The sequence below is a fragment of the Macrosteles quadrilineatus genome, unplaced genomic scaffold (assembly GCF_028750875.1).
Source record: "Macrosteles quadrilineatus isolate MER2022 unplaced genomic scaffold, UCM_ALF_1.0 Scaffold_2__2_contigs__length_208266976, whole genome shotgun sequence".
NCBI classification, from domain to species: Eukaryota; Metazoa; Arthropoda; class Insecta; order Hemiptera; family Cicadellidae; genus Macrosteles; species Macrosteles quadrilineatus.
Genome location: NW_026542595.1, coordinates 203,843,287 through 203,864,944, shown reverse-complemented (window position 1 = coordinate 203,864,944; position 21,658 = coordinate 203,843,287). Strand labels below are relative to the sequence as shown.

The 21,658-nt window shown below is 34.3% G+C and overlaps 1 protein-coding gene across 1 annotated transcript in view; it reads left to right on the top strand.

Annotated features, from left to right (window-relative positions):
• Positions 1–528: 528 nt before the first annotated feature.
• Positions 529–21,658, top strand: part of LOC128985300 (uncharacterized) — a 33,671-nt gene continuing 12,541 nt past the window's right edge. Inside the window, exons 1-5 of the mRNA XM_054404690.1 lie at positions 529–553; positions 3,338–3,526; positions 6,521–6,768; positions 16,923–17,188; positions 17,357–18,430. Coding sequence (XP_054260665.1) covers positions 545–553; positions 3,338–3,526; positions 6,521–6,768; positions 16,923–17,188; positions 17,357–18,430 — 1,786 coding nt within the window. The 5' untranslated portion in view covers positions 529–544. The remainder of the gene's footprint in view (positions 554–3,337; positions 3,527–6,520; positions 6,769–16,922; positions 17,189–17,356; positions 18,431–21,658) is intronic.

Here is a 21,658-nt window from a genome sequence, read left to right as displayed (position 1 = left end):
AATGATTTCTGAGGTCATTATCGTATTGTATTAAAAAAAGTTTGATAAATTAATTTTTATACAAAACCCACATAGGCCTACAACATTTTTAGAAATAAACTTATTTTTTAACCGCCCCTAAAAATAAACAGTTTGTATTTCAATACACACAATAAACCAAATTGTGTAATACAGTTCTTATACTAGCTAAGAAAATCATTGTATAGCTCAATTTTTCACACACAAAAACGATGAACCTAACTGAACAATGCCGAACGTTCCTTTTAAAAACCTAAAACAATTTGGCGTTGAAGCACAAAAAATCAATTCCTCCAATCCGAATCCAAGCACCAAAAGGACCAAATAGTATCAATACGACTATCGGTGATTCTATCTGTAGTGTCACAAATCCGTCTTAGTGTGTCACCCAGTTGTCGTAATATAACATTGTATAACGCACGCCACTGTAAAATAATGGAATGTTATATCGGATATAGTTAATAGGCTGCTTTCTCTAGGTATATATACCGAGGAAGACTGGAGGGGAGATACAGATAGTGCAGACATGGCCAAGGTAGGACCATCTCACCATCTCGCTTGTAATTAGGTATAATTGGTAGATTGGTTAATTGTTGGATGTATTTGTGAAATGGTATTTTGAAAAAATAGTTAGGTTTGTTAATTAATTAAGTATATTATTTTATTTCTAAAGTAATTATATTTTTTAACTGGATATCCAGCGAAAATAAATATTATGAGTATTTGTTAGATAGTATTAAAAACCGTTAAAATTTGGCTACAATTTACTTTTGTGTAATTGATTGTCTATTGAATATTATTTTTATAATTGTTGTTTTTTCTAGACATAATGTACGCCTGCAAATTAAAAGGATGGAAACAACTACAAGTTTGTTTAACTGAATGTCCAACTTAAACAATTATAATATAATCTTTTATGTTGGTAAATTTTAATTAAATTTGGTTAGAGGGTATTTAAAAATAACATACTACTAATTAAGTGGTTGACTTTTTTAGTATTTCAAAAATACTCTTATGGAAAATTCAATATCCAGGTTAAAAATATATATTTTGTACCTAGGTTGATTCTAACTATATTTACTGTACATATTTTTAGAAAATGAGCAATTAGTCAGTAGGATTGCGTTTTCAAAAAAATACTAAAAATGCATAAGTGTTAAGTTGATTACTGTTGCTTTTAGTTGTTTTTAATATTAATAAAATTTGAATAAAAAAATTGTGATAGTTATTATTTGGAATACGTTACCTTTTTAATTGAATATTAAGCCTAAAAAGGTGTAATTTTGAATACTTAGTTACATTTGCTAAACGATAGCCTATTTTATTTATTTTTTCTTAAATGTTCAGTGTTATTTTTTATATACTTAGATGAAAATATGTTAACTAATGTAATCTGCTTGGAAATTAGTAATAATCATTGCTGATTGAAATTAATTCTATCTCAATTAACATTTATTTACAAATTTTTACTAAAAAAATGTATACTGTTCTTTCTAAAACAATGTGTTTTCTAATATACAGGCCTACCAGAAAATTCCTTTATCTTTTATTAAGAAACCCAAATGAGCATTGCTATAAGTTTAACTATTGGGATTGTAAATTGGAAAAAGCGGAAATGAGTTACACTTATAACAGAGAAATAAATTAGAAGATTATTAGTGTGTGATTTGGTTGTTTGTGAAAACACTTCCGAGTTTAACTTATTCATGGATATTTTGATAATTATTGTATTCTTATTTACCGTACAGCATGTTCCCAGAGTTGAAGCCAACTAACCAAGTACTTGGCATGCTATTATCATATACGTTATACATACAATGAATATGTCAAATTCCACCTAATCGTTGTTTTCATGTTTGGTATTGGTTGAAAGGAGACAGACGGTGTGGAATAAAAGAAATGCCTGTACCAAGAACATGTAATCATAGATGAAGTAATATAAATATAATATAAAATATAATATAAATGGTGTTTATTTATTCTATGATGTAATCTAGCAAATACTAATTAGATTTTCTAACAAACTTCTTCCAATGTTCCATTAAATATTAATTAAATATCTTCTTGATCAGCATCGTACGTGTTATTAAATTACCTGAAATCACAAAATACGTCAAATAACACTTATAATATATATATATATATATATATACACTTCTACGGTTTACTCACAAGTCGGTAAATACATATAAAAGATGGTAGGTGGTGATCGATTCACCTATTGGTCTGATGATGATTGGAGTGTCCAATCGAAATCATCGAGGTAGACTTCATCGAAATCGATCACCACTTACCATCTTTTTTATGTATTTATGTATTTTATGTATTTTGAGTAAACAGTATAAGTGTAAATATATTATAATAAGTGTTATTTGACGTATTTTTGTGCTTTCAGGGAAATATTAATTGTAACAACAACGTATAATGTTATAAAAATATTAGAGACCTTAATGGTGGGTCTGCATGAAGTAGAATAAAAAAAACACTCTTATTCGATGTCAATATGTTTAGAAACAATATGTAAGGTAAACTATGTTGCTGGCTTGCAACCTGTACTTTATTTCTACAAAGTCTTTGATTATATGTAGTTACTTCTATCATGAACATAAAAAACTTCTGTCATTTAAACACAAAACAAATTTGTATTCACTCAGCTAACTACCTCCCATCCTTCTTGTATTCTTTATAAGCTCTCATGATTCTCATATTTTTAGCTGCTTCACCTTTCTTCTTTAGGTGTCCAGAAGGGTCCATCGTAGGGCTTCCTTACAAATTAGATTTATCATAACTTATTCTTCCTTATCATACATCTGGCTCATATCAAACGTATGTTTTTTCTTCAGCAACCAGATGAAGCAAGTTGCTGTGGATATATATGTTGTTTTTTTGTGAGTCGGTGGCTTAGTCGGTAAGACGGACTGAAATAAGCAGCGATGTTTTAGGTTCGAGCCCCGGTGTTATCAGTACTTATCAGTACAACTACTTCTTTTAGAAAACCCAGCTTGTCCCTTGCATTCTTTACTCTGCAGTGACCCATTTGAATAGGCAAATTTTAGGTTAAAAGAGACCATCAAAATCTTTTGCAATGGAAAAAAGTCGTTGCTTTAATGCGTTTGAAATGCTTACCTGTTATATAGTGAAGCTTATACGGTTATCATAAAATTCATAAACTGACTCTGGTCAGTTTCTATCTACTAAGACGTCACACAACTATTTACAAACGCGCTCTTAAACACATCGTTTTGGTTTGATATGTTCGATTATAATTCTATGGCATGAATACTTAATGGAATGTTCCTAATCAGTTCTAACGGCATAGTTACAGTGGGTGGTGTTGATGTGTTGCGCGGCCTGTGGCCTAGCTAGGCCTTCGCCCCAGTACGAGCCCCAATCCCAGGAGCAGGAGTTGTACAGCCACGAAGGCTACGAGGCCGATGGCCTTCAGGACCATTATGGAGGCCAAGAGCACTACGGGGGAGGCCACGAAGAAGACCATGTAGACTACTATGTAAGTTATCTTGGGTTGGTTGTAGGCTGGAAGGATTACATGTAAAGTTATTCAGAAGTGCTTTTGATTGCACTCAAGGATTTAATTTCTTGTTTGATAAGTATTACTTAACGGTAGAGTTTCTTCAAACTTAAGTGTCAACTTGAAGGGTACCTACCACCCCCCAAACCCAAAGTCCACCAAAGTGGAGTGGGGGGGAGGTGGTATTTGAGGGTTTGGTGGAACCCATTGGTTTTGACGTGAAAGTGGACTCTTGTAAAATTTGAATTTGGTTCATGTGTCATTAGTTCATGCCAATAACATTGAACTAAGAGTGACTGATGACGACTAAAATGTTTCTCCTTCATTTATGAAAGGCTTACGATTTATGTTTACCTGTTTGGTTGTAAAAACAGATGACAATTTACAAGAGGCTATTGTTTATGGTTGGGTTGTGTTATTTTTTACTCAAAATCGCATTCTAAATGATAAATGATAAAGTCCCCTCTACGTTTACCGGAAGGAACTAGCTCTAAAATTACCTCCATATGATCTACGAAGATGATCCATCCATAACGGAGTATGTTTAATCTATGGCAATTCCTTCAACAATATAGTCCAATTTTCATTTTTTAAACTCAGTTTGAGACTCGTTTCGAATTTTTTGTTGGATTAGATTCTATGGATCTTTGATCAATGAAAATGTTGGTCACCCATGTTTTTTGGTTTTAATTACTTTTTAAACATTGACTTTGAACCTTGTGTATCCATTTACAAAGGTTAGACGTTATTAGACTAGTTTGAATAACAGCATAAAGTAAAATGCTAAAATATTTCACACTGGTAATGTTCTAATCACTAAACAAATATTTAACGTTACATTCCATAATTTCTGGATGCAAACCATCAAGTCTAGGTCCACGGTGCTAACATTACGTTAATAATTACAATAACGCAACGCTATGATTCCCAACGTAATTACACATTATCATTACACTATGTGAAATCAGATTAATGACCTCACACTTATCACCTTGCCCGGATTAATGATACCTATATTTCACAACCACCGGAGGTATTTGACCTTACCCAAGGACTCTGGCCAACGTCTTGTTTGTTTATGTGACAGTTGTATCCTAAAGCCGGTGAATAATTTACCGATGTTGCGAATTTTACTGGTGAAAAACTGGTTTTTGATACAGCTTCATTGGCATTTGACTTGCCGCGGTATGATAACAGAGTTAAGGTCTAGTTACGTTTGAAAGCTTTTAACTAAAACATTTGGAAGTCCAATCAACTTTAAAGACCTGCTGAATATCTTTTAAAAATTTTAGTTTTTATCTTCGCGGTTTTTTACCTGCTGTAACTTAATATCATAAAAAATTTGATATACTCCCTTATTTGTCATACCTATGCTAGTCGAAGCAACATAAAGTTACGTCTATCGGGTATATGTGGGTTTTGATGTTAACAATGGTGCATGCATGGCATTTAGTAGGGGGTCGGCTTTTTTTTAAACAGAGTCAGATGTTTTGATGACTTAACTATTAACTTACTTGTTATAAAATCGATTAATAGTTTATATTTATTAGTTTTGAAGTTAACCGTAAGGAGCGTGTTGTTCTAAAATGTTCACTTTAAATAAGGATTACCGATAAATTTCAACCCAGCTGTTTGGCACTCATATTCAGTTAAAAGTACACTTAATAGTGTCCCTGCCTGTAAGTATAAAATAATAAATTATATTTCTTTTGTTAGTTTAACATTTTTAGCGATTTGTTTGTAAATTACTTGTTTTCTCTAGGATGATTATGAAACTGGGCAAAATTAATGCGCACATAGTAAGACCCCATATGGGAGGGTACGTTAAGTAGACATGAACACACTCGATAGTAACTGAATATCAAGTATTAAGGGACAAAATCTCATTCATCTACTGAGATTTTACTTGTCAAGTAACTTCTGAGAACACCACACACTATTATTGTGAAATTACATCCATTATTAAAACATTTGAATGTTCTACCTTTACATCCTGGGATTCTAGTCCCGTTTTACATTTTACTTAATGCTCCTTCGACACTAGATATCAATCATCGGTGATTTGGGGGATTTGAACCTAGGAACTCTGGGGCCGAAACTTCGTGCTCTACCACTAGACCTGCTCGCATATTTAATTATTTGATCAATGACTAATTTTCAATTTTACAGCTTCATACCTAACCCTTAAATATCGTCTTCACGTCAAACTCACACAAATTAAGGATATTCGATTCCCTTGAGTGGTATTCCATCTTATCATAAACATTCTGTGGACGGAGGCATTCTATCGATTCTTCTTCTCTTCGCCAGTGGTCAGGTGATCGCTGCAGGAGGGATCCGGAAGCCAATCGACGGGTCCTAATGGAGGCGAACGCTTCCGCCGATATAACATAACTGAGGCAGGAAGCCATTCTAGATTACACGGTCTATCTATACAGTATCTATAGACTGGCACAGCTGGCCAGGGGCTTGGTGACGCTTGTTGTGTTTTAATTGGTCAATCGTCATCTCACTTCTACATAGAGCAAGTTATGGATAATCGAATATCTGCAGTAGACTCGACCGCAAGATTTGACAGACCTGTTAAGAGTTGGTACGCTCTCTCACAGAGAAGTAGGGTACTTTTCCTTCCTTACTTCTGTATATGGCTCTTTTTACGCCATGTATGAGAGTTTTAGGTTAGATTTGTACTTCCGATACACAAGAGTGCGTATTTTATGGTAAATGTGTGAATTATGAGTGTTGTCTACATGAGATGATAGCTTTGTTACTGAGTAAGATTAGCTGGAACCAGGGTTCTCGATGACCTAATTTGATAACAAAAACGTTTGATCGCAATGGCACCTGTTTAGGCTCACCAACTTTATACAAATATGTGTAAATATTCCCCAGTATTTACGGACAAATTGTTTCGAAATTGCTGTGAATTATATTCTCATTTAGACTACATATTTATGAATGTTTACTTTCCAGGCGCATCCCAAGTACAGCTACAAGTACGGGGTGCACGACGAACACACGGGGGATGTGAAGAGCGCTCACGAGACTCGTGATGGTGACGTGGTGAAGGGCAAATACAGCCTGGTGGAGCCTGATGGCAGTGTACGTACCGTGGAGTACACGGCAGACAAGCATAATGGGTTCAACGCCGTGGTGACACGGACAGGGCACAACACCCATGCCTACCACGCTCCTGAACACGAGTACGACCACAGCTTTTAGTGATCTCAACCATTCTGCCCGAGGACCAAATTTATATGACTGTTTCACCTCATCGGCACGAGGTCAATAACATTTTTTTTCAACCATCCGGCTCGAAGGACCAAATCTAAAGAATTTTTTTATCACTAGAATCATAATTAAACTTCATCTTGCGATATGGAACGCTCTACCAAAGTGTAACAAATTAATTCTGGGAGTAACGGATTGGTAATATTTAAAAATATAAGTTAATTTTCAAACCAATAAATTCAATGATTTTGGTTGAAGGAGCTTTGATCTCAACCATCCGGCTCGAAGGGCCAAATTTATTGAGTTAGTAAAATCAGTTTATTGACACTTCAAAGAGCATAGCCTAGTAAATAAGCCCATAACCAAAGGTAAGTCGCCTGGATTTAAGTCAATTAAGATTAAAAAGTGATTATTTTTAATGTAGGTACCAAAACGTATTGTTGGACCAAATCAGTTCATTCTTGTCGCAGTTGATATACAAACATGAACATAACAGTGCACAACTTAGTTAATTAACTCTTTGACTGAGGGGTCAACTAAATAATCAAATATACATTATCTTCACAACAACGTGTCTTTCAAAAGTAAAAAAATAAGCTTCTGCATAGGAGAGTACACGGTTTTTAAAGTAAAACAATTGCAAATACTGTAATATTTATACTGATGCAGAGCACAGGGTGCAAAGTAAGTGCAGTACTGTATTTAAATAACATTTTGGCTCAGTTTTTATAACATTTTATTTACCGGTATGTTAAGTATTTAAAATATATTTCTCAACACATATTTAATACAAGAATTAATTGTTTTTAATTGTTATTGTAATATACGCCTAACGGTTTTGTGTAGCACATTTTTCGTGTAAATGTTCGTACTACGGTACTGTACTCACTTTGCACCCCTCTGTTCTGTAAATTGTGTTAACATTAATTAATGTATCCATGAAAATCTGTTGCTATTAGATATGAACTTATTCAGTCAGTGATATCCTTTGTAATTTTTGTATGTACTATTTGTCTACCAAAGTATTCTATTTCATTCTTATGATAAGTTAGTTTTGTACATTACATCATCTTTGTGATGAACCCCGTTCTGTTTTCTTTATTTAGCTACCTTTTCACCTCATGAATGAATTCCAAAGAATGATTTCTAAATAGTTATCTAGACTCCTAGAAGTTGCTATATCAAAGGTGATTGATATAAGCATAGACTAAGTTAGTCTATGGTATAAGGCAAGTAGCAAAAGCCTGGGGAAAACTATCAGGAATTGTATCTTAATGGAAAATTATGGTTACCAAAATGTATAACAAAGCAATCGGTATAACATTCATTTTCCTAAAATTAAATAAATATACATTACTGATCCCGTTGTTTTGGAAATCGTGTACATTTTAAGGCCTAATTAAAAGACAAGTAAATCAGTTTAAAGTAAAAAAAAAGCTATTAAAACAATTCTAAATAAGTAAACATTGACATTTTCCTACTGTTTCCACAAAAGTAGACCAAGAAAACATTATCCAATAACTTAATCATTTTGAAAACTCTGGGAAATAGCCTAGATTGATTGGTTCATACATTAAGTATATCGAATCTTTACATTTTGCTAAAATAGATTACCACAATTCTAGAAGAATAAACCTACTAGTTAATTGAACAAAATATTAATTTTTTTTAAAATCGTAATTGTGTACATATTAGTTTAGGAGCGTCTAAGGATCAGAATGTTCAAAGTGTAGAAAATAAACAATACGGCTAACATAGATACCTTCTAAATAAATTTAGAAATACAATTCAGATAATACTCTAGAGTCTAGACAAATGTGTAAAGAACATTTTCAGAAGATATTATTTCTCCTTTCAGCCTGTTGAAACTGTATAGCTACAGTTAGTAGGTGATGTGGTGTCTGTGGCTGGAAGGCGTTTGTACGATCTGGATTTGATTATCCAACTCTCTTGGTATATTACTTGTTTTCTTGTATTAGTGATAAAACTGGGTGAATATAAAGTAGTTTATACAGACAGGCAAAGTTAGGGCATACCGAGCGATTATAGTGACAACATACAGGTCGCGGGTTCGATTCCGAGCAGGGTCAATTCTCTACCCAGATGCAATTTGTGATCAGACTATCAATAATGTTATGCTGTCTAAAAAAAGGTCGTTGTTTGATACAGACAATACCAGGGTTTGAATAGTTACATTCCTAAAATGTGAGAATGCCAATTGTATTTCATCAAACAAATATAAATACACGCCCATACATAGCAATACAAAAACACAAATCTAAACTATATTTTACTAATTTGGAATACTAATTTGTATTCCTTTTTAAAAACGTGTTAAATACTAACATTTTATTAGTTTTTATCTATCAGGATAATAAATTAGAACAACTGTATTAGAAGTTCATTATGTTATGAAACGAACATGTCCAGTGCCAAAATCAACTTCAAGATCTAAATGCTGATTCCGGTGCACACTATCTTCAGTATTTTATAAATTACTGGACGTATGCTTTGAAATTTCGAAATCATTAGTTAGGACGGAAACGTGGATAAACCACTGTCATAGCAAATAAGAGGACATCCAGGCATTCCTCGGAAAGGCATAACTGCGAAGGCACTGTTCCGAAAACAATGTTTGGAGCTACGTCTTTAGGCGTTGCGCTTTCCTGAGAAATACGTCTTAAAGATTGTATACAGTATACTTTGAATATGGCCTTTTATCATTGAGTGTTCATAGAATATACTTCGATAGCTTCAAGAAACTAAGAAGACTTGACCATTTGAAGGTTAATCGAAGTTTTCAGCATAAACGGAGTAACTAAAAGGAGAAAAACTTGCATCTTCAAAGAAACAACTAAGAAATCATCATTTAGGGGCTAAAATTTCAACTTCAAAATGTGACTAAAAGGAGAATTCTATGAAATAAAACTTTCACCTCTTAAAGGAGAATCGTCTAAACGAAGTAAACTTGGCCAATGCAAATATGTTAATTCAGCTTGATGAATTACTTTGGCTTTGACTTCGTGCCTCTGAAGAAACAGAAGCAATCATCATCTAACGACTAAGACTAAGATAGGAGAGGAGGATCCTCTAAAGCTAAAGGAAGATTCGCATCCCTCGCCTACTACCCACTTGTATGCAACCTGCCAGACCGTACTGTAGCATGGATTGCAGTCACATGGTCCATGTGCCCATGCCTAGCTCAGTACCGCGATGTTGGGAAATACTCATTCGGTTACGGGTCGCCCATTTCGACCAAGGATAGTCACATCCCTTAATAATTCTAAGTTCTTTCTCAGTACGTTATTACCAGTGATCAGTCTCTATATAACCACTGAGGCGATTTTACAGACATTTCAAAAACGATTTCTCCATTATTACCGTTTTACCAAGACAACGACATTATTGGTAATCTATAGATTGATTGCTGCTTGATTAATTTAAAAAGAGGGGACCCTTAAGCAAAATGCGCTTTTTAGAGTTCAAAACTTGTTCAGGTGCTAAACGAATAATCCAATACCATGTTTGTGTAGTTGATAAGAGTTAAATTTACCTCAGTATGGTCTTGTGACTCTCATATACCTCTAAGGGTGGATGACGATCATTTCGGCACCCTTCTTCAGATCCTAGTCAAGAACATCAATCTTCATTCATTATGAGGTTGTCGAAACATTAATACGCACACACTAACATAATAGCCTATAAACAAAACATAAAAATCAAATATTTAACTTCTATGTGGTGTTTATTATTTATCAAAAGCTTGATGATAAAAAAGTAAGCTGGGTCTAGATGCAGATCTCTTTGCCTCAAAATAGAACCGGCTCCTTTCTATAATTACCAAGCATCTTAACTACTCACTTGCCCATCTCATGTCTATGTAAACATTAACTGTCGTTGAAAAGCCCAGATAATTTGATTGAAAACTTTCTGTACCGAATTATTTGTGTCCCATTAAATGAGCCATAAAATATCGCATTGTCATACCTGTCACAGGATATTCTGGTGTTGTAAGCTATCGCAGTTACCGTTGAGTATTGCTCAAAACACCTTGGACAAATATCCCATAAACCTCAGGCCTCAGGCAGACCTTCAAGTTGACATAAAGCAGCAGAGAATGGTCGAGTGATAAAATGAGTTGTACAATAGTTTTCTGCATAATTTCATAGGAAATGTGTTAGCTAGAAGTTATGGGAGAGGGTCATTGTCTAACGGGGTTGGAACGGTTGTGGTTTTAATACAATTTGAGTACCTATTTGCTATGCGAATAATTTGTGTTACAAGTGCCCAAAGGGGCATCTTGCACTCGTTTTATACATTAGACTTTTCTTCAGTTACTATAAAGCGTATGTTTTAAAAATATGGGCTATTAATTAACAACTGTGTCTAAGGAATATGTCGGCCTTGGTCACTAACAAGACTACAAGGTCACGCCACTCATCCTACACTCATCTCCATTCATACTTGGCTTAAAATACCTACTTTGTGTGGTCACAATTTCAATTAAGAGTATTAAATTATTAATAGGTAATTGTAAGTATATACAGGTTAACCTTTATTATGAAGTTTAACAAATTCAAACCTAAATTAAATAGTCTCGCAAACAAATAAAAACCTAAATGGTATCGTTTTAATATTTAGAAAATAAAAATCTGGCTTTAATCCACAACAGGGAGTATTGCATCCACAGGGCATGCCTATATATGTTAAATATCCACAATTCGTGACCTCCAAGTAGCTGGATTACAGTACTATCCCACCGTCCCAGTCAAACCTCTCAAAGTTTTAAATTTGATGACACTAAATGTTCTAAATTATAGGGTAATCTTGTATATTAATTACCGCTATGTACTTCCAAAGCTGTATCATACTATAACCACTAGATTTAGTGGCCTCCGGAATGTGTAACAGCATCGTAGTTTCAGCAACCATGTTGCAACGGCATGCAACAGTGCCACTTAACAGTTGCAACGCTGTATCAGGTAAGCACCGTTCAATGTCACTGTTATGTTCAAGGTCGCGAGGTGAAAGGTCCAACTCAGTGATAACATTTTCGTCCGTACTGTCAGGTAAACAATGAGACAATGAGATGTAGGGCTTGTAAACGTTTTATTTTAGATCAAACTCTAATTATTCTACTTTATCTGTGAAATTGGGTGAGAGGAATGTTCTAGTTGGATGGGGATGGTTCAGTTTTCCTTTCCACATTCGATGTTTAGTTTTAGACAATGTTGAACCGTCAACTTTAACAATTTTCCAAATCGGTGATGAATTATCCAAAACCTAGTATTTATTATTTGACGGCCGGTAGTTCTTGCAAGGTATTTAGATATAGTAGTACCTATAGAATAAAAGAACATTGCTACCGATCAACGCCCAGTGATCATCGCCCTGCGTTCCCCGCTCTGCGATGATCTCTTCAGACGCATCTTGGACAATGCACCTCTAATTGTTTGTATTATTTTCTTTTTGAGCTGGAACAAGTCGGTTTGGTGAAAAGGTGATGCAGTCTGAACGTTTCAAAAAATCGAATGATATTCAATGTTATTAAAAATAAAACTCCTTCCACATACTGGATCGGAACAGAAAGAAAGCTTAAACTGTCCAACTTATTCATAACAATAATCTATATAAATAAAATTAGAGTTTTGTCTGTACATTGCTCAGAATCATACATTTTTAGGTTATTTTTACGTTTTATACATTAAAGAAGCCGAAACAAGTCTCATCTAAATTTCTGTCTGTCTGTCTGTCTGTCTGTCTGTCTGTCTGACACACTCAAGATGGCATTTTACGCAATCTTCTCCAGGAAAACGAGAGTACCTATCAAGACCAAAGTCATTTTAATGTATTCACTGGATTGGCGAGAGTGTCTTAAGCCATTAAAATATGGTCTCACTATTTTGTAATTAAAATTACGGCCGTTCAAAAATGCAGTTTTGTGCGATTTTTGTCAAGTTTTCTTCCAATTTGTATCACATAATCATCTATGAAACAACGAACAGCTGTTCGGATCAAGATTATTTTTTCTAGCTGTCACTGAAATGTTTACAAATGTTGTTTACAAACACCACAACCATTTCCGATCACGTTTTGAAGGCAAATCCCATCCAAGTGAGATTAAAAACGTTTTTATTACATAAAGGATTTAATTAATCGCCAGTGGAATAATATAGTGTAACCGTAAATTAAATAACTAGGCATCATCCAGGTCAGGAACCAGAAATATGTGTATAAAATTGTTTTGGAGTTTTGATAACCAGAAAGAAGACATTGAATCAAGATTGAATCAGTGTTGTATACGGCTGGGAAACTTAAATTTACTAATGACCGTCGCCAATAGCTTAGAAACAATGTTCCACTCATTGACGGCTCTTCCATGGCGGTTGTGTAAAGTGTAAAGCAAAAAATTACAACTGCAGTGGGTGATTGTAACAGAGGTTTACGGATGATGCTGAACTCGATTTTCCAATGTGTCACTTTCTGTTCCTACCATTGACTATATAAAGTCAATAGTTCCTACTCACCGTGTGATGCAATCGCTGGACCATACAGCCAATAGGCCCATAGCCCTTCTCTTGGGTACGTGTGGTACGTATGCTTACCCAATTATTTATAACAACCCTTTCGACAACGATCCTTGATACCGGTACTTTTCCATAGAATACACGGCCTACCTAGGTACTTAAGAAATAAAATTATAAACGTCCAAAAACCCAACGTTGTGTGATTTTTGTCACATTTCCTTATAATGTTAATATATATACCAGCAACCATTGTTTAGAGAATACGTAATCTATTAAATAACAGAAAGTTATGTTGTATAAGGTTTTTTTTTTAACTGACACCGATAAGTTTACATTAAGAGTTGTGTAAAAATAAAGCAATTAATGGGAAATAACTTTGATTTCCGATAACTTTTTACGAGAAAATCCAAAACCAAGAGATCAATAACCTTGATTAACGCATATAATTGGTCGGCTGTACTACAGTTCTTAACTGTAAACGTTGGTTTTTGGTACGGTACTTGTTCTTTTCATTTTAACCTTTAGTAGCAGCAAGAATCATTTTTACGTACCAACACATCACAGTAATTTACAAATTAGTTATCGTTGGTGTTGCACCTTATTTATTACAGGCGTAGGCCTATTCAATTTAATTGATGTCTTAACTGTATAATTTTTGCTTTTTCTGTCTGGATTCCAAAATGTTATGCTAAGAAAACTATAACGCATTTTAGTAAAACATTTATTCAGCAAACCATCATGAATTGTTCAAACACTTTGAACGTTGTTTATGTATCAATAATTCGTGGCCTATTTTGGTAATTTTTATTACAAATTTCGTGGCCTATTTTGGTAATTTTTATTACAAATTACCAATCTAAATCGTCTATAGTAGGCCTACTGTACTTCATTTCATATAGCAAACCGATTCAGATAGCATTTCGACAGAATTTCGAGTCATCTCCGGTCCAAGCAAATATAAATTGTTATGATCAAATTTTATGGCATTAACAAAGATTTCAAGTACTAATTTTATATGTACCTTTTTATGCTTAAAGCGTAGCAGATTCCCTAATTAAGTTCGGTATTTTTGTGTGTATGTATGATGGTAACGCATTGATGTCCTTGTTTCTCAATGTTTCACGGAAAGGACAAGAGCGCCTTGATAATGAAAATGTCAACCCGAATAAAGTGTTAAATTAAGAGGTTGAGGTAGTACCTTAAATACTTTTAACCATTATGTTATAGTCCTTTAAATTCTGAACAAAATTGTACAAATCCCATTTCCGTATATTTACTCTCACCGCTTACACATGATAAAGGTTGTTGACAAACTTATGGGAGAAAGTATGTGTCAGAATGCTGATACTTGGAATACTGATCATTGGATATAACATATGGACCAACAAGATCCGGGTGACATTTAATTGCGAAGCATTAGTTTTGGCTTGAAACTGTCAGATACTGTATTTGCGAAGGAATAGTTTTGTCAGCATATCTGAAAGTATGCAAACCAACTGCTGTGCTTTATATAAGAAGGTTTTAACTGACTATGATAAGATCCCCGTGCGTAGAACGGGCACACAGCTAGTTAATCTATAAGAGAGTAATTATAGCGCTACTTTAACTACATTGATACCCTACAAATGAGGTATATTTCAAACAAAATAAACAGAAAATTCGAATTGGAGGTAAACAAACCTCGAGCTAAGGCGAGTAAACGCAACATCCGGAATAAATTTGTGAAATGTCTAAAGAGGCCAAGATCACTCGACTCGGGGAAACGAGCGAAGCGAATCTCGTCCACTCCATTGCTGTCTTGCGCCACCAGAACGATTGATTCTGTCAACTGTTCCCCCTGGGTGTCAGCTGATATGAATATATTGACAAAAGCGATTGGTTCCAGACCTTGACGAGGGACAAACTATCAATGTCGTCTATTGTTTGACTCACGTGAATCTGAGCGACCTCGTGGTCGGGGTTCGAGAGTGCCATGGCTTACACAATGTGACTCATCTTTGTAGGTGTAGTGGACAATGTTGATGAGTTGATATACTTGAATATATTTTTAGTAAATAATAAATAGAGTAGGGAACCGATAAAGAGCCCTATTTTCGAAATATTACTATAGTTCGGCCGCTTAGAAAGCGACCTCATCCAGCATCGGTTTAGCATTACCGCGCAGGTCGTTTTCTAAGCAGCCGAATTATACAAAGAATCCAATGGTACTTTTAGTACAGCACATTTGGGGTCGGTTTGAGACACATTGAGGTTTGATGTACATTTCGGGGCGCTGAATCCAATTGTTGATGCCTTGACGAAAAGATGTGTATCTCACTACTTCAGTAATGTGCTGTCATGATGTTGATAGAACAAAAACAGAGCAAAACGGATTAAGAACACCAAAATGCAATAGAAATGCAAGAAATAATGTTTTGTAAGGGAACGGTCCAAAATCTGGTATTGTTGATATCCAACATCTACATTTTGTTAGAAAGCATCATTAATTGATAGCACAGTAACAAATTGCATCTGGATTCAGTTACGATCTCGCCAAATCAAACCAGCGACCTTCGGATTTGAAGATGAGCACTCTAAGACACGGCTACAAGTTCTAACAACAAATTCTAATACGTCACGTTCTCAACGTTTTTACGACAAATTCTAAAGTCAACACCAAACAAAGGTTTCAGCCTAATAATCATCTAGAAGTTAATAGAATAGTGAATGATGAGTAATGAAAAACAGATTGAAAAATTAAGAGGGACTGAGAATTTCACAACATGGAAAATAGTCATGAAGGTAATCTTAGAATGTGAAGGAGTTTATGGAATTGTTAGTGGAGAATTCGGAAAACCAACAGCAGGTACACCAAATTATGACGAAAAATTGGTAAATTGGTCAAAAAATGATGCAAAAGCCAGAAAATATATTGTTTTATCCCTTGAGACGAATCCTCTACTTAGAGTAAGCAATTGCTCTACAGGAAAAGAGATGTGGGAGAAACTTGTTCACATTTATGATGTCAAGTCAACTGAAAATATTGACATATTGAGAAATAAGTTCCATAACATTTCTTGGGAACCTACCCTTGGAATGAATGGTCATCTGGAAAAGTTTGACGAAATCCAAAACCAATTAACAATATACGGTAAGCCTATTAATGAAGACGATTTGTGTGCTCGACTCCTTCAAACTCTACCAAAGGAATATGATCACATATATGTGACTTGGCACGACTCACCAAGGGAGGTGAAGACATGGGACATTTTACAGAAGAAATGTCTCAACTTTGAATTACGTCTAAAGGACAGAGACGAGATGGATGCAGCAGTAGCCATGGTTTCCAAAATAAAAGTAAGTTCCAAACAGCCAAAATATATGGGAGCTAAAAATGCCAAAAAGGGAGACTTGCAAAAATTAGGAGCGATAAAATGTTTTTCATGTGGCAAAAATGGTCATCTATCTAAAAACTGTCGAACAGGTGTAATTTGTTTTAAGTGTCACACAAAAGGACATAAATCAAATGAATGTACCCGTGAGATACAAAATGCTGCAATGATGACTCGATCAAATCTAGAGGTAGGCCTAATTGATAAGTCATTTTTCAGTGAATGTGACAACTGGCTTGTTGACAGTGGTGCTTCTCACCATGTGACAAACCGCAGGGACTGGTTTGCCACTTACAAACCATTTGATACTCCTAAAAAGATGGACAGTGCTCGCCAAGGTGTTCATATTCATGCCTTGGGGTCAGGAAAAATAGACGTTATGGTTTTTGATGGTAAACAGTGGACTTACAGGTATTTCGATGATGTTTGGTACTGTCCTGATGTTGCTTGTAACTTATTCTCTGTGAGGAAAGCAGGTGAAAAAGGCATTCACCAGACTGTGAAAAACAATGGTAAGTCATGGGTGTTTTCTCAAAATGGAACAATCATTGCTTTGGCTATATTTAATACAGCTAATCAATTGTATAATATGGTTGTTAAGGTCATTCCACCAAAAGAATCATGTTTTATTTTGAAGAAAATAAACAATAACGATGATAAACACTACTTTAACATTGAAGAGAGTAGCAATGATATCGAGCATGATCCCCTTGACAGTAGGCAATCAATTCTAAATGATGAGACTAGAAATCAGCTTGTTGACAGCAATCAGGACAATATATTCCATGAAGAAGAGCAAGATATTGTGTATCCAGGAACCAATGATACTGATGAGCAAGACATGTTGTGTCCTAGTGATGATAACGCTATTCCAGGTGATATATTACAAGAGGAGACTTATAACCTGAGAAAACGTGATGGAATAAAAATACCTATGAGATATAGAGATGATTCTGTCATGTGTGTCAGTGACAGAGATAAAAATGAGCTTTTAGCTTCTGCAATACTTACAAACGAAGTACCGGAAAATTATGATGAAGCAATTAGATCTGAGCATGTCGTCGATTGGAAATCCGCTATGGATGAAGAAATAAATTCATTAATAAAAAATGAAACTTATGATTTGGTTGATCAACCAAAAGGAAGAAAAGTCATCGATAATCGCTGGGTATTTGCACTGAAAACAAATTCTGAGAACGAGATCATTCGTTACAAGGCGCGTTTGGTCGCAAAAGGATTTACTCAGCATCCTGGTATTGATTATGGTGACACTTTCAGCCCTGTAGCTCGGTTTAAGACGATGCGAACTATGTTAGGCTATTCAGTTCAGTACAATCTTGCTATCAAACAGTTTGATGTTAAAACAGCATTTTTGAATGGCAATCTTGATGAGACTATTTGGAAGAGTAAGCTTCAACGGTGTGTTTCCCAATCTTCAATGGAAGCAGAATATGTTGCTGCTAGCGAGACCTGTAAATCCCTTCGTCTTGTGAAAGAGATTGGCGCAATTGAAGAAAAGTCTATTCCTATACTACATGTGGACAATCAAAGTGTGATTAAACTTATGAACAATCCAATGTTCCACGATCGCTCTAAACATATTGAGACGAGATACCATTATGTTCGACAGTTGGTATCTGGGAAACAGATCACTGTCAGATACATTCCAACAGAAGAACAATCCGCTGATATTTTAACAAAGGGCTTATCATCATTGAAACATGTTAAAATGAAAACTTTGGAAACAGATCACTGTCAGATACATTCCAACAGAAGAACAAACCGCTGATATTTTAACAAAGGGCTTATCATCATTGAAACATGTTAAAATGAAAACTTTCATTGGGATGGTGACCTCTTAACTAAATCTTATTTTTCTAAAAAGTATTATGGACATTACGGGGGTGTGTTAAAGATGTAATTTATTCATATTATAATGTCCATAATAGTTATGTTAGAAAAGAACATATGATGTTTCCTTGGCAACAGAGTTTAGTTGTTTGTTATATTTTGATGAAGTAAGATGTATACACAAATCTAAGTTTTTCATTCTATCAGTTTTACTATTAAATTAACTTAATTTTTGATCCACAAGATGACTTGTTATTTTAGACGATATTTCCAACAAAAACTCACAAAACTACAAACTAAATGTTTGCGGTCATCAACCTGTAACTCCCAGAGATCAATGTTCTGCGTGTGATTGTCTATGATGTCATCATTGTTGCTACTGAGCCCGAGGAAGATGAATGAGTCAGCAGCGACGTGTCCATCAGCAGAGTCCACGCACCCTGCCTCAGGCCACTCAGACTACGGTCAACGCCTCAGCAGCTCAGCATAATCTCACTGCGGTTCGTTAACCGAGGGGTTTACAAGAACTAAACATCACAATCTTATAGTTCTCAAAACATCTACCTCTTTACCAGAATGTGTAGCCTCAGCAAAATGACCTCTTCACCAGCAGGCTATTTGCATGGACTGCGGTTCGTTCACCAAACAGTTTACACGAGGTATAATCTTGTAACTCTCCAATTATCTACCTTTCAAAAAGCCTCAGCAGAATGGCATATTCACCTTCGCCAGTTAGGAAAGACTTCAATCCATCCACTCTTGCATTAGCTTGATTAGTCAACTAGTCTTCATTTAAAGGAACGTTTATGTTGATGGCTATCCATCCATTGGATAGCAGAAGAAAGATCGTAGACTGTTTCTTACATCGACTAATAATCAGGAATTGATTGTCCACCACCTTGCCCAGCTGAAGTTCCATGAACCTTCCTGTTGATGATCCAAACACACTATCGTGAAGTTACATTTTTCCACTTAACAATAATCACAATGCATCGTATCCAAATTGCTCAAAACATCTTGCCGTAAGATATCGATATATTCTAAAGCAGTGCTTCCAAATTTATGAAACTAGTGGGATAAAGATTAACGAATAATTTCATTAATACATAAACCTATTGCTGTCACGTTTGCAAACCAATATAAATATATATTTGTTCATATAATCGTAATTCAAAATACTATATGCAATATATATTTGCTATGCTATTTTTTACTCACCATTTTTTTATAGGTGTCAAGTGATACAAAAACAAATATTTTTATAAATGTCCCTTGATCTAGAGTAGGCTGTCCCAGTCTAATCTATAAAAGGCAATTTTCCTGATGTTGATCAAACAAACTGTGGACTCTTGTTACAAATTTATAATCCTTGCTATTTATATGATAGAGGGTATATTTAAACAACCTGAGTGTTTATCTATACTATTATTTAAAAATCTAATGGTGTCTGTCTGTATGTGTGTTACTAATAGGTGCAAAAACTACTGAATCAACTGGGCTTAAATTTTACAAAAATATAGCTACCATACCAAGGACCATTATAGGACTATTCACATTTTGATACTGACCGTAGACTTTGCCCCTTTGGCTTTAAAAGTTCTGAGGTGAACATTTTAAAAGTAAATATTGATTGGTCTCCATGGCTGTGATGTTTGTTTACATTTGCTTTGAATTTACATGTAAACAAGAAGAACTGCTAAACTGCATATTTCACAATTTCAGACAGCTGATACAAAGAAATTAAGTATAATATTTTCCATAATTATGAGGTAGGTTTATTTTAATCTATCCTTTTATCATGGATTATTTATTCTAAAACTATGTCAATATTATAGAATAAAAAAAATTCTATAACACCGTCTGTATCAACTCCGGCTCTGCTTTGGATTTTTTAAAGCGTCTAAGTTATGAAAATAATGTTATTGATATGTTTTCATGGAAACAGTATGCAAATTATAATGTATGGATGTTTTTTATGAATTCGGAGGCTACTTTAAATAAATTCTAACTGCTTAACATGTGTTAGATTAACTTAACATAACTTGCACATCACATTGTTTTTTATGTTTATATTTAGGTAAATTAAGTTATTGTGTTTTGCTATACCTATGCTTAAATTAAACTAAAGAATATCATCAATAACTTAATTGTACGTCATTGATTTTTGTTTTCTAAAATCTTTTGTATATGTGTAACTATATTTAATTATCAAATAGTACTACAAAATACTCTTATTTTATCTTAACATAGCTTTCAGTTCACATTTACTTTATTTGATAAATGTATTGTTTATGTTTTGCCACACCACTGATTAAATTAAACCAAGGAAAATATCATAAAACTAAGCATTTCACAGTGCTCTTTTGTTTCTAAAATCAATGAAATATCTGTTACTATGTTTACTTAATGGTAAGTGTGAAATGTAAGGCCAATGGACGATGGAACTGATTAAAAGAACTGGTTTGTATATTAAGTGGTTTGTTGATATTTTTGTAGAGTAGAATCGGAGATGCAATGAAACATATACTGTATTTGCTATTACATTTTTTAGTCCTTGATGCTTTGATATTCATACTAGTTTTGTCTGCTGTCTTCAATGCTAAATTATTTGTTTAAAGATTTTTATAGTACCTATAGATATAGTTTCTTTAATATTTAAAAAGACTGTATTGATAAGGCACAGCAATATTTCTAAAGTTTATAACAGCTGCCTTAGTTTTGCAAATGATCTATTGTGAGTAAAGAAACTGAAGATTGAAGGATTATTTGTGATTTAATGTAAAGAAGAGTGGAATTAAAATAAAATGTTCATTTAAATTTTATAATTAGTATTTTTGCAACTTCAAAATTGAAATTTAAAATGTCAATAATAAATTAAAAGATATGTAATTAAGGGAGATGAAGGTAAATTATATATGTATGTCAAAGTTTTATTCAAAGATTTGGTCAGTTTTTCTCATATCAGCCTACACAAGATTTAAAATTAATCAAAACCAAAATGGTGGTATCCACTATTTACCAGATTTAAAAGTCATAACAAAAAGGATATAAAAGTTGAATTTTGTTTCTTAAAGCGTTGGCGGATGTGTAACTATTATATGCAAGACTAGATTACTTACGTCAATAGCTCA